This window comes from Aotus nancymaae, unplaced genomic scaffold (genome assembly GCF_030222135.1).
Source record: "Aotus nancymaae isolate 86718 unplaced genomic scaffold, 86718_ANA_hifiasm-v0.15.2.pri h1tg000016l, whole genome shotgun sequence".
NCBI classification, from domain to species: domain Eukaryota; kingdom Metazoa; phylum Chordata; class Mammalia; order Primates; family Aotidae; genus Aotus; species Aotus nancymaae.
Genome location: NW_026988428.1, coordinates 36949281 through 36963033, shown reverse-complemented (window position 1 = coordinate 36963033; position 13753 = coordinate 36949281). Strand labels below are relative to the sequence as shown.

General features: G+C 48.1%; 2 protein-coding genes across 9 annotated transcripts in view; one reads left to right on the top strand and one right to left on the bottom strand.

Moving 5' to 3' along the window:
- Positions 1–157: 157 nt before the first annotated feature.
- ZNF740 (zinc finger protein 740) lies at positions 158–10331 on the bottom strand. Of its 3 annotated transcripts, XM_012450308.3 has the most exons (7): positions 10260–10331; positions 9098–9409; positions 5922–6071; positions 5487–5576; positions 4887–5010; positions 4453–4571; positions 158–3459 (listed from the first exon to the last, which is right to left on the bottom strand). In XM_012450308.3, the coding sequence occupies exons 2-7, from the start codon at positions 9104–9106 to the stop codon at positions 3370–3372; spliced, it is 582 nt and encodes a 193-aa protein (XP_012305731.1). In that variant the 5' UTR covers positions 9107–9409; positions 10260–10331; the 3' UTR covers positions 158–3369. The 3 variants fall into 3 exon arrangements, with proteins under 3 accessions (XP_012305731.1, XP_012305728.1, XP_012305729.1); XM_012450305.2 differs by lacking the exon at positions 158–3459 and having other exon boundaries at positions 3834–4571; XM_012450306.2 differs by lacking the exons at positions 158–3459; positions 9098–9409; positions 10260–10331 and adding an exon at positions 8903–9091 and having other exon boundaries at positions 3834–4571.
- CSAD (cysteine sulfinic acid decarboxylase) overlaps positions 9726–13753 on the top strand; it is a 34716-nt gene continuing 30688 nt past the window's right edge. For 2 of the 6 annotated variants that reach the window (XM_064377128.1, XM_064377126.1), the window contains exon 1: positions 9773–9861. Coding sequence is in view for 1 of the 6 variants with exons in the window: in XM_021666074.2 (XP_021521749.1) it covers positions 12075–12077 (3 nt within the window). In the remaining 5 variants the exon portion in view is untranslated. Of the gene's footprint in view, positions 9862–10473; positions 10530–10619; positions 12078–13753 lie in introns of those variants that run through there. The other 4 variants (XM_021666074.2, XM_064377127.1, XM_012450299.3 and 1 more) reach the window with 3 other exon arrangements.

Here is a 13753-nt window from a genome sequence, read left to right as displayed (position 1 = left end):
AACTGATGCCCTGTTTTTGCTCCTAGTTGTTTGCTCCTCTGTGGAGAAGGGGTTTTAAAATGGCTTACAGGGTGCTCAAAGCTGAGGGGTGATTATTAGGGAGAAAAAAGGAAAACAACTAAAACCAGTATGAAAAAGCTTCCCCAAAGAGAAGATAGTATGTAGAAAAGCCCCGTTTTCCTTTTATTTAAATATCCTAAATATATCACGAAGGAACATACACTGCACTTTAATGGTAAAAAGATACAAGTTTATAACATCTTATAAAAACTACCATTTAAAAGTGATCTTGTCCATTTGATATTCCCTTCCCCCATAGCAAAATAAGTATATTAAAAAAAAAAAAAGGGTGAAGAGGAGAGGAAGGGTAGGAGGGGACAGTTGATAAAACCCCAGGGCCACAGCAGAGGCGAAGGGCATCTGGGGATAGGGTCAGAAGCTGTGGCGGGACTCTACTCATAACCCTCCAATGTCAAGCCATGGGTGCGATCAGTAGCTAAGTGATGACGAGGCTGTTTGGGGTGGACGGAAAAGACTTGGGGCATTGGGGAGGACAGGGCTGGTAGGGTCGTAGGGTCTGGTGCAGCAGCCCACCTGGAACGGGCACTGCTCTGTCCCAGGTTCCCTGACTTCCTGTCCTGTCTCTAAGAGCCTGCCCTATTTCCCTCTCCCCCATTCCAGACACACCTGAGGCATCTTCCAGTGCTAGGCCCCATGCTGGCCAGCAGGGGTGGGGCATTGGGCCCAGAAGCCTCTGCAGAGGTCTTGAGTCAGTGCTCTGGGGTATCCGTGGGGCTCCCGGGCCCTCTGGATGCCGAATCACTCCTTTCATTGCTTTGCTCCTCTCTTCTCACACATCCATTGCCCCAGACATCAGCATGGAAACTGAACCAACCACCTGCTCCTGAGTTTCCCTCACTGGGTCTTCAGCAGGGGTGGCCTGCTATGGCTGTTCGCACATACGCTCTGAAGTTCCCTCCCTCCCACCTACCCAGACAGGAAACCAATGTCTGTGGGAGCCCAGGGCACCTTCTGACCCAGTACACACATTAGTACACACAAGGGCATAGATCACTTATGTGAGACTCACGTGAGTCTCTCCACATACACCCCTATCCCAAACAGATTAGCTGTAAGTGGCAGGGAGGGAGGCCTCTCATTTTCAAAAGCATTTTTTTTGGAGGATAGTTTTCTAAACATTTTTAAATGGGTTACAGGGTGCTGGCTCACATGCAGAAATATGCCCCTGCTTGCAGGGACCACAGGGCTGATCCAAGGACTGAGGTCTAAGTTCTGGAGCACATCAAGTGGGAGTGTCAGCACAAAGCTAGAAGAGTACACGGCAGCAAACACTCCTCAGTGTCTCCTCAAAAGATCTCAGATGCTGTTAGGGAAAATCGAATGGGTGCCACGCCTGCTTTCTTTTTCCCTGAAATACTCACACCATCGAGGTATGGACAACCCCCTCCCCAACCCCACTCCCCCAGAATAGGTGGCAGCCAGGAATCACTGCTGCTACCCATTCTTTACATTTTCTGGGAAATGAAATCACACGTCCAGGAGGTTCCCATCTCAGACCTCACTGACAGCTTGGCACTCAGGTTTACCCAGTCTCCATGATTACTAAGAGAGTTAGTTCCCTTACCCACCACAGGTCAGGTCAGGCCACAGTGGGGGTCAACCAAACCCCAGAACTTCCCATAAGGATTCTTTCTTTAGCAGAAAGAAAAGGTTTATTTCATCTAGAAAATTCATGTTCACAAGCCCTGGGCTTGGGTTAGAAACACCATAACCACCAGGCTGTTGAATTAATCTAAAAATAAAATATATAAAAAAAAAAAACCCTCCAAAACAAAAGCCCTTCTGTTCCCTAAGTTGTGTTCTTCAGCTTCTGCTGAGACCTCAAGCACCCTTCATGTTTGGGCAAGAGGAGGCTATTTTCTACTCATCCTCCCCAAAGGTGAGGGCCAGAGAAGGGTTTGGCTCAATAATATGCCATCTCCTACAAGCATACAAATACAAGCACTCATCTCTCTCTCTCTCTTTCTTTCACACACACACACACACACACACACACACACACACACCCCTGATTACTTTTTTGGGGGTGGACAAGGTGGTGGTATTGGAGCAGAGAGGAGCAAAGAATATGGTTAAGAATGAAACCTACATTAGGTTTCTTCTTCAGTCTTTTCTCTGCAGCACCCCCACCTCCATCCCCTACACTCTGTTGGGTAGGGATGGCCACCAGGAGGGAAGCTGAGATCTTGTTTTTTGGAACCAAAGGATAGACCCCTCCCTACCTCCTCTACCTGAATACAGTGATAGGACTTGGGGAGGGAGAACAGTGCCCACTGCTCAACATGCCCCAGATTCCTTTGTTTCTTGAGCAGCTGTTAGTCAACTTGGGACCAGTCTTGGGTTGTTCCTAAGAGGGCACAAGGAGAGAGAACCCACTTTGTCATCCATGACTCCTTGCTCAACATATCTGTCTCACTTTAGGAGTCAATGGCAGCGAGGTAGCCACAAACTATCTCCAAGATCGACTGCCCCCAAAAGAAGAAAAGGGCTTCATGGGCCACACTTACCCAAGTTCCTTCCTAAAGGCACTTGAGCTGACGCCATCAGGTGCCAATGTGACATGGGCCATGACAACACCCATAGGCACAACTCTTCCTTTTCCCTTGAGAAAGGAAGAGGTGCCATCTACTCTTTTTGGATCCAGCCCTTGTCTGCTCCACCCCATTTTTCCTTTTGTCCCTACAGTGTATAAGGAGGCCAAAGTAAGCTCAGCTGCCATCCCTGATCTTATTCTTCCTCAGAAGAAGGTGAAGTGCAGGATTGTGGAACACTGAGGAGCTACTATAACTAAAAACCCAATTTTTGGGGAGCGTTGGTCCAGCTATAGTCCCTACTTTGGACCAGGACTCTATGCCTCCGGATTACCTGTATCCAGTTTACCTGCTGAAGTTGCTTTTGGATAAAAAACAAGAACAGAACAAACAAATCTCCTTCCCCAATCTTTTCCATTTCAGCTGCCAGCTGGAGTCCAAGGTTGTGGGAGCCACACTTCAGTCTTGGTCCTGTACCTTGAGTCCCCACCTATGACCTCAGCCAAGGGTCCAGGGACTAGCTCTCCTACCCTGGAATGCTGTTAAGAACTTCCCCGAGATACTCATAGTCTCAGATTATTTACAGAGCTGAGGTTCTGGGGCCACTGTCCCCTGATGCACTCTTCTGGTCTCCTGGGTCCACTCCTCCAGGAGTGGGACAGGTTCACACGGGGCGGTGGTGGGACCATCAGACCAGAGGGGGTGCGCTCTTCGGTAGGTTCTTCTGATCACTCCCACCACCCGGGGCCCCTTGCGCCTATAGAGAAAACTGCCCGTCGGAAGTCTTGGACTGGCACCCTTGGCACATCCGTTTGTGTCTGAGTAATCGATCTGTCCGAGAGAAACACTGAGAAGAAAGGGAGGGTTAAGTGCCTGAGAGGAGAAACTCAGCTACCTGCTGGCTAACTCCTTCCTCTCACAGGAGGCAGATGCTGCATTCTCCATCCCCTCAGCATGTGCACAGACAGCAGGAGCACATGGTGGTGGAAAATGTAAGCTCTCAAGCCAGGGCGCCTGGGTCTGAATCTTGGCTCTATCACTCAGCAGCTGTGTGACCTTGGGCAAGTTACCTAACAGCCCAGAATCTGCACACTCATCTGCAAAACTGTAAAGCGAGGCTAAAAGTACCTACTCACAGCACAGCTGCTTTATTCATCAAAGATTTATTGAGTATCTATCTCAACGCAGATACAGAGTAGAGAACCAGAGGGATGAAGTCTCTGCCCTTATAGAACTTTTATTCTAGTGTTCTGAAGATTCAATGTAAGGGTGCGGAGCAAAGCTTGGGACCTAGCAAAGCATACAGGAAGTGTTAACTATTATCATTTCTCATCTCTTGTTCTTGTCTTGTTTTGGCCCCAGCTCTAACATTCTCATCAGATCAGATACTGACCGCCAGGGCAAAGATTGTATCTCTTCCTCCAAAGTGCATGAGCTCTTAAGTTGGACTGAATCCCAGCTCTGTTTGTGATCTGCTGTGTCCTCAGGAAACTTAACTTCTCTGAATCCCAATTTTCCCATATGTGAAATAAAGACAACACAGCTACCTTAGGGAGTCAATGTGAAGATTAAACAGAATCATCTATGTAAAGTATGCTCTCACAGTGCCTGGCATAGAGGAAGTGCTCATGAAATGCTATTATTATCATTATTACAATGTTCTAACTGCTCCTCCCCATGATTAGCTGCATGAGGCCAGACAGATGCACTTCACCCTGATGTGCTGAGTCTAACTATTAAGGTGAGGAATGCCGGTGGCTTTTGTCAGGTAGGAGTGGACGCTGGCCCTGATTCTTGGGAAAAGTGTGTGTGTGGGGGTCGTAGTGGGGATGAGCCTTACCTGATGACACCGTTCACACTGGTAAGGCTTTTCACCACTGTGCACACGCTTGTGGCGTTCCAGGTGGTACTTCTGGATGAAACGCATATCACATATATCACACTCAAATGGCTTCTCACCTAGCCCAGGTGGAGAGAGAGAAGTGAATGTGGGGAGGTATGTAAGGTAGGGACCTCACTCCAGTTATTTTCTCAGAAACTAACTCTTAGTAATGTGTAGACACCTAAGTGATCATAAATAGGGAGTGGTCCCCAAAGCTGCTGGTCTCAGTGACACCAGAAACAAAGCCATGAAATCTCTCTGCTTCACTGACTTATCTTCTTCCTTCATTTCTAATACTTACCCATTAAAATAAACCCAACGAGAGCCACACACAGACATGGAATACAAATGATAGACTATTCTCCCCCTTTGAATAGAAGGAAGAGACTTACCAGTATGAATAAGGATGTGCCTCTTTAGGTGGTAACTGCTCCGAAAGGCTCCAAAGCAGTGTTCACAAACAAAATTTTTGGGTATCTTTACTTGAAAAGAACCATTTTGTTCCACTACCACCACCTGGGGGCAATAATCAGGCATGTCATGAGGCCACCACTGCCCTCTTCCTGGAGAGACTGCTCTACTCTGGGTCCACTTCCAGCTGTTGGAGAAAGGAACCTCTCTGATGCTGTCTAAAGGTACTGCCATCTCCCGTACTCCATGGAGGTAAGAGACCCTTTGGGGAAGGAGGTGGAGCGGGTAAGCTGTCTACCCTGTCAAACCCAGCACTCTGAGTATGACTTGAACTGGAGCCTGCCTGCCCCCATGCCATCGGATCTGGGATCTCAAGCTCCCCAACCTGTACCATCACTGTTCCAGCAAAGCTAGAGGTCAACTACCAAGGTAGTCTCCGGATGAAATCTAGGGGACTCACTTGCTGGCTATGAAAGATCAAAGCAGCTAGGGAAAGGTCAGGATACACGGTAGAAGGAAGGAGGAGGAATATTACCCCATTACCAAACTGTATGCGTTTGGGGAATCACCCCATTACCTGCCTTTTTAACAGTCTTTTTTGAATGAGAGGCCTCAGACAAGCTGTCATCATCTTTGCGGCTCCGGGACTTATCACTCTCTTTTCGGTGACCCTTTGAAGACAAATCAAATCTAAACTCACAGTCCATCTCAGAACACGAGATGAGACCCAATGCTGCTCTCAGACAAAATTCATAAATGAGAGCAAACCACCTGCCCCAAAGGCTCAGAGGAAGTATACAACTATTTCCTCTCCAAGCACCTGGTCTTAAAGAGTTGAAGGTACAGAAAAGACCTTCCTTAGCTTTCTGAAATACCAGTGTTCATCCATTCCCCAGCTGGATCCCCTTGCCCCACTTCCCTATGCAGAAGCATCAATGAATCAGAGCATGGTGTCTCCTGGCAGAGAGCTCAGGCCACCCGATCCCCAGGTGCCACAATGGACTCAAGCGCTGTACCTGACTCGAGCACCTCAGCACATCAGGGCTACCTGCCCGCTCGCCATTCTCGGCCTGCTTGCTGGCAATCTGGCTCAGCATCATCTTCTTGCTGGCTGCAGTGGGAACCAAACTCACACCTGCTAGGCCTTCACAAGCCAGGAGACTTGCCTAAGTTGAAAGGAGATGAGGTGTCAGGTCACCTGGCAGGGCAGGGCAAAAACAGGCTGCCATCCTCTAAAGAACTACCTTTTCCACCCAGCTACAAACTGCTGCTCTCCAGGGACTGTCCCTTTTCACTGCCAAAGCCTGCTTTCTTCAAGGGTCCTCCCTAACTCATCGCACCAGGAACAACTTGTCATCCCTTAGCATTTAAATATCGATCAAGTAAACAATCAAGTATTACTGACACCTTTGTCAGCACTATGCAAGGTACTGTGTGTGGCTACATATTTATTTGAAGGTATTTCTAGGCCTTAATTGTGAGGTTCCATCTTGCTAACCCACTGACACGGGAAATTCCTTTGGGACATTCCTCCTTCCTCTCTCAACAGCCCTTAGCTGTGCAGCGGCTCACACCGGTAATCCCAGCACTTTGGGAGGCCGAGGCAGGTGGATCATAAGGTCAGGAATTTGAGACCAGCCTGGCTAATATGGTGAAATCCCATCTCTACTATAAAGATAAAAAATAAGCTGGGTGTGGTGGCGTGCACCTGTAGTCCAGCTACTCAGCAGGCTGAGGCAGAATTGCTTGAACCCGGGAGCTGGGACTGCATCACTTCACTCCAGCCTGGGTGATAGAGTGAGACTCTGTCTCAAAAAAAAAAAAAAAACAAAAACAGCACAGGTTGGGCGAAACCAGCCTGATCAACATGGAGAAACCTCGTCTCTACTAAAAATACAAAATTAGCCAGGTATGGTGGCGCATGCCTGTAATCCCAGCTACTTGGGAGGGTGAGGCAGAAGAATCACTTAAACCCAGGAGGCAGAGGTTGCGGTGAGCCAAGATTGAGCCATTGAACTCCAGCCTGGGCAACAAGAGTGAAACTGAACAAAACAAAAACAGCAAAACAGCCTTCAGCTTCAGTGCCCACTTTTGATTGGCAGATCTTGCTGGTGCCAACTGTATTTTCTATCAGATTCTTCTTTGTTTGTTGGTTGAGACAGGGTGACACTCTGTCGCCCAGGCTGGAGTGCAGTGGTACAATCTGAGCTCACTGCATTCTTGACCTGCCTGGCTTAAGCAATCCTCTACCTCTACCTCCTGAGTAACTGGGACTTCAGGAGAGCGCCACCACGCCTGGCTATTTTTTTTTTTTTTTGTAGAGACAGGGTTTCACCATGTTGCCCAGGCTGGTCTGAAACTCCTGAGCTTAAGCAATCCTCCAGCCTCAGCCTCCTAAAGTGCTGGGATTACAGGCCATTTCTCCCTTTTGATTTTAAATTCCCTAAGTATTACCAATTGCAACTGATATAAAAATTAAACCACTTGGAAAGGTTTTTGGAGTTATTTCTCTTGACCTCTTAGGGCATTTGCATGTGTGCATGTGTGATAACATTTTTTCACATTCCTTGCTCCACAAATAGTTTAAAAAATTACCCAAGCAAAGTTATGTTCAAGTAAATGTCCTTTTTCCACTGCTACATTCTTCAAACTGACTTCGGTTAGACAGCATTAAAGAAAATACTTTTCTTACCAAAAAAAAAGAAAAAAAAACTTCTAAGAAGTTGGTCACCAAACTCCCAAATTTATGAAGAAATTCCTTTTGGATGATCAGTATATTCTGGGACCCCTCCCTCCACCTTCTGGGACTTTGAGTGAAAGATCCAAAGTTAAAATCTTAGCTCAGCTGTTTGCATTGTGTAATCTTGGGCAAGTTATTCCACCTTTGCAAGCCACAGTTTCCTTACGTGAAAAATGCCTGTCATAATGCTTATCCTCACAAGGTTGATGAGAAGTAAACTAAGTTGTAAAATGCTTAAGTGTCCAGTGTGAAGTTGAGTCCTTAGTGGAAGGCAGCATTCTCAGAAGAGTGAACACAATGCTGAGAAGTGGGCTGTGAAAGACAGAGGAAGAAGAAACTGATGGGCTTCTATTCTATATGGAAAGGAGGAAGCTATGCATTCAGAAGCAGCTGGAGGAAAGCCAATTATGCTACAATTAGACTGTCATCCTGGTGAGACTGGTAGGGGAGGTTCCCTAGAAGAAAGTTGGGAGAAGCTCTGGAGATACATGCACACAGCTATTCTACTTAGGTGACTACAACAGCCTAGCTTTCATTGTCTCTCCAATCCATCCTCTACCTCCACAATAATGACCTTCTACATACACTGATCTGAGGCTACTCTGCTGCTTGACTTAGCAAGGCATAAAAGGCCCTTGGGTTACACTCTGCTTACTGCAGGGAACAACTTTCTCACCTATCACTGTCAATCTACCTCTATAACTATCCCCATTTAAATCCTTTGCTCCATAACTACCAAACTACCTGCAGTACCTGGAAACTCATCACGTTTTCCCATGACACTATGCTCCTGCCCATGCAGTTCCTTTTGTCCAAACACCCTTGTGCTTGTCTAGCAATATCCTATGCATCTTTCAAGCTTCATCTTTTCTATCCAAGCAGAAGTATTGTTCTCTCCTACATACATACCCCTATTATTGCGCATTCCTCAATCAACAGAGTCAGAGTCTCTACTACTAGCTAGTCGCTATACAAGGCATTGTGAATATAAAAATAACTGCCTTTCCATCGCTCCCCCGACCCCAACTAGCCTGGAAGCTCAGTGGGGACAAGGACAGTCTTATTCATCTTTGGATTCCCAGCATAATGCCTTGCATGTAACAGGAACTCAATAAACTCCTGTTGAAAAAAACAAATGAAGCATTCACCATACTATTCACTCCCTTACACCCCTCAGCACTTAATGTACCAAATGTAAACTGAGTACACGTTGCTTTGCAAATGTCCCATCAGTGCCTGTGATGCAGTATAGCCTACCTCCTTCATTTGACTGGAAGCTCCCTGAAGGCAGGGGCTGTGGCCTGTCTCCTTTCCTTCCTCTAGATCTCCCCCTGGTGCTTAATACAGAGCTTGGATCACTGGGGTTGGTCAATATGTTGACTAAGGCAGCATTCAAGAGTGAAACTGCAAACAGGCTTCCCAGTGATCTTGGAGGACTCTAGAGCTTTTTACCTGAGCCATGCTGATTTCTCACTTAATGCAACCCAAAAGTTCAGGAGTTCCTTGGTCCACCTTTCCGTAAGACACTGCCGTTTTGAAGAACTGTCACCAAATCACGGTAACGACTCCTTTGTGTCCCATCAGTCCTGTCGCCATATTGAACTTTGTCTTCAAATAGAACTTAGCGTCCTCCAAAGAAAAGATGGGTGTTCCAAGAATCCCTGGACTCTGCCTGGCTCCTGCCTATTGTCTGAAGAAAAAGTCTACCAGTCTTTGTTTTCCAGTTGAATTCTCTTGATGAAACTCACGATCTGTTTCAGAAACCTGAAACCAGAAGGGAAGATAGGGGCTGCTAAGTGCAACATCCTCAGGCCTTTACAACGTGCGATGTGAACTTTTTTTTTTGCAGGGCGCTCTCTGTGAAGCTCAGAACGAGGACATGAGTCAAGAAGAGTTTTCTTTCTAGGTCAATAGGAGGAACTGGTCTCCTGGGCAAGGAGGGGAAGCCAACAGGAGCAAAAGTAATTGGGGCCTCCTATGGAGGAACTCTGCCAACATGGCAACTGCTTAGATTTGCCATCTCAGGAATGGACGAAGGGGGCGGAGATCCTTTGGGACTTTTGTGCCCAGTGGGCTGGCCCGAAAAGCTCGCAGTTTACAGAGGCGGCCAGACTAGGGTGGAGGAAAGCTCAAGGGCCATCGCTGGGTGCTTCGGTGGCGGGCAGAAACGGGACTGGCAGTGCCCACACGTGCGTGTTCTCCGCGTCCGCCTGAAGGTAGGGAAACTCGCTGCGGAGGTGGAGGGCAGGCAGGCGAAGCCCGAAGCTCGCTCGGGCCAGCCAGCCCCTGCACCCGCTGCACCAACCGGGAGCAGAGCCGGAGAGCACCCAGAAGCGCGCGAGGTGCGTGCTCGCGCCCGTGTCCCCTCCGAGCTAGCCCCCTCTCCTGGGCCGCGGACGCGGTGGGACGCGCGGGCGGGCGGCGGGGGGCCGGGGGCGGGGGACGACGTGCGCGCACGGCCTTTCCCCTCCCTCCCCCGGAGAGCCCCCTCCCTTCGCCACGCGCCCCTCCTCCCCTCCCCTCCCCCTTCCCGCGCGGCGCCCCACGGCTTGCGAGCTACTGAAGCGCTGCCGTCTGCACGGACGACGCTGCGTTCTCTGGGGCGTGTTCCTACCTGCCAGGCGCGGCCTCCTGCTGGCTCCCCGGCCGCGCGGCGCCTCCTCCAGGCCCCAGCACACCCTGCCAACCCCGCGGCCGCCGCTGCCCCCACCGGGACCGAGGCAAGTTTACAAACACCAACCCCGGCCCGTTTCCCCGGAAGCACTTCCCCCTCCCCCTCGTCCTCTCCGCCAAGCGGCCGCATCCACTTCCGGGCTCGGGAGCTAGACGAGCAGGGGCAGCCTCGGAGCGGGTGAGGCTGGGGACGTGCAGAGAGGTGCAGCTGGTGAGTGGGCGGTGCCCTGCGCGGAAGGCCTGGAGGAGGGAGCGCGGAAGTCTGCGCGTGCGCCCTGGCGCGGGCGCGCCCCGGCCGCCATCGAGACTGAGGGCAGGAGTCTCGGCCCTGAGATGGTCCTTCGCTGGGTACTCGGTGGGAGGAGGGTTTGCTGGGTGAGCTGGTTCAGACTCCTTGAAAAACCGCCGTCACTCTTTCTCCCTCGTGGACGTTCTCCCCATCTCTCTGAGCCGGCGCCCCAAGTAGAGCCAGAGTACCTAGCCTTTTCACGAAACTCGGTCGAGATGGTTCTTCTCCGAGCATTTTTTCATCAGGCCCAGATCTGCAGATTTTGGGGACAGCTAGGAGAGGCGTTAACTTTCTTTGCACACTCTTACCTTGGGCGCTCAACCACAGTCTGAAAATGAGTGTTCTTGCAGAGGCGTTCCTTGAGTAGCCCGAGGCCACACTGCTCACGTCCCTGCAGAAGTCGAAGCCCCAGCCGTGGTCTGCGCACCCCAAGGCCAGCCTGGTTACCTTCTTCCCTTCCCCCTTTATTCCAGGCCGTCAAGCATCGAACATTAGCCTCCATACCTGGAAAAGACCCTGACTTCCCCAGTAGACTAGTCTTTCGGGAGACTTGCCCCGTGCCAGGCTGCATTAGGAAAATGGAAACCAGACTATCTTCAAATTCTTCTCCCTAGCCTTAGCCATTAGAGAGAGGTCCTGCTAAAGATGGACTGCAAATACACTTGATGGAAGGAGATGTCAGTTCCACTTAAGTCATTTCTGCTGTAGGTGATACAACGTCATAACATTAGGAGAAGTAATGGTGATACCAAAAGAAAAAAAAAAATCTTTATGATGAAAAAAGACAAGGATTCGAAACCATTTTTTTCTTTTTGTAGACAGATTTCATTTCCCTGAGCCACTCCATGATATGAGTCATTGAAAACACATTTTATATGCTTTTAGGATCATTCTAAAATAGAGACAAAATGGAGAGAGAGAGAGAGAGAGAGAGAAAGAAACATCACCAGGAATAAGTCTTTAAACCTTTTTTGAAAATTAGCTCCTACTGAACCGTTTGAACCAGGGAGTTGGAGGTTGCAGTGAGCTGAGATTGTGCCACTGCACTCTAGCCCGGTGACAGAGCGAGACTGTCTCAAAAAGAAAAAAAAAATAGCTCCTACTTATTTTTTTATTATTAGTAGTATTTTTTGAGACAGAGTCTCGCTCTGTAGCCCAGGCTGGAGTGCAGTGGTGTGATCTTGGCTCACTGCAACCTCTACTTCTCGTGTTCAAGCGTTTCTCCTGCCCCAGCCTCCCTAGTAGCTGAAATTACAGGGGTGTGCCACCACACTCGGCTAATGTTTTGTATTTTTAGTAGAGACAGGGTTTCACTGTGTTAGCCAGGATGGTCTGGAACTCCGACCTCAAGTGATCCGCCAGCCTCGGCCTCCCAAAGTGCTGGGATTACAGGCGTGAGCAGGAGTTGCCCTGCCAGCTCCTACTTATTTTACGAATCGACAATGCAAAAGTATAAAAGACACAAAAATGGTTAGTCTCCCTCTCTACTAATCCCATGTTCCTGAAGGGAGTCATTCTTTCCAGTTTGTTATATATGCTTCTAGGCTTTTCTCTGCGTTCATCCAAAAATCTTTTTATCCAGTATTTATTGAGCACCTATAATGCACCATACAGTGTATTTTAGACATCTAAGTCAGCTAACATTTTAAAAATTGTTACACAGTATTCCAGTTTATGTGTGTGCTTTGTCTAGTCCCATCTTGATGAACATTTAGGTTTCAGATTTTTTCGCTTTATAAACAATGCAATAATGAACATCCTTAAATAGTTACCTTTTTTGCATTTATAAGGATTTGTAGATAGCATATGTGCTTTTTTTTTTTTTGAGACAGAGTTTTGCTCTTGTTGCCCAGGCTGGAGTGCAGTGGCTCAATCTTGGCTCACCACAACCTCTGCCTCCCGGTTCAAGTGATTCTCATGCCTCAGCCTCCTGAGAAGGTGGAATTACAGGCATGCACCACCATGCCCGGCTAATTTTGTATTTTTAGTGGAGATGGGGTTTCTCCATGTTGATCAGGCTGGTCTCGAACTCCTGACCTGTGATCCACCCGCCTCAGCCTCCCAAAGTGCTGGGGTTACAGGTGTGATCCACCGTGCCCGACCGATACGTGCTTTTTAAAAAATTTATTTTTGTTTTTTATTTTTATTTTTTTGAGATGGAGTTTTGCTCGTCACCCAGGCTAGAGAGCAATGGCACAATCTCGGCTTACTGCAACCTCTGCCTCCCGGGTTCAAGTGGTTCTCCTGCTTCAGCCTCCTGAGTAGCTGGGATTACAGGCACCCGCTACCATGCCTGGCTAATTTTTTTGTGTTTTTTGGTAGAGATGGAGTTTCACCATGTTGGTCAGGCTGGTCTCAAACTCCTGACCTCAGGAGATCCACCCTCCTCAGCCTCCCAAAGTGCTGGGATTACAGGTGTGAGCCACCGCGCTCAGCCCTATTATTTTTATTTTTTTTTAAGATAGGGTTTTGCTCTGTCGCCCTGGCCGGAGTGCAGTGGTGTGATCAGGGCTCACTGCAGCCTCAACCTTCTGGCCTCAAGGAATCCTCCCACCTTAGCCTCCAAAGTAGCTGGGACTACAGATGTGGGTAACTATGCCTGGCTAATTTTGTAGTTTTTTTTTTTTTTTTTTTTTTTTTGTAGAGATGGGGTTTTGCCACATTGCCCAGGCTGGTCTCCAATTCTTAAGCTGAAGCTATCCACTGGCCTCAGACTTCCAGAGTGCTAGGATTGCAGGATTGAGCCACCATGCCTGGCCAGATATGTGCATTTAAAATTTTAATAGATTCTGTGAAAATGAATTGCAAAAGTTTGTAATAACTCCCATACTCACTCAGAACTGTGTGTCAATGTTCCCTATTCCTACAACTTTGGCAATATTTAGTATATGCTATGAATTTTTTATTCACTTACCAGTTTGATAGATGAAAAATAGTATTTAATTGTTTTAATTTGCATGTCATTAATAGTGAAGTTAAGCTTTTCTTACTGCCTTTTTTTTTTTTTTCTAGTTTTATTTTTTAAAAGAGATTGGTCTCCATGCTTTGTTGCCCAGGCTAGTTTCCAACTCCTGGGCTCAAATGATCCTCCCACTTCAGCATTCCAAATAGATGGGACTATTTTATTGCTTTTTGACCATTTTGAA

Coding starts and splice junctions, on each gene's coding strand:
- ZNF740 (XM_012450305.2), bottom strand. Junction 5,577..5,921: donor TGCTGAGGTGCTCGAGTCAG/GTACAGCGCTTG, acceptor TTGTCTTCAAAG/GGTCACCGAAAAGAGAGTGA. Junction 4,572..4,886: donor GCACATCCTTATTCATACTG/GTAAGTCTCTTC, acceptor CACCTGGGCTAG/GTGAGAAGCCATTTGAGTGT.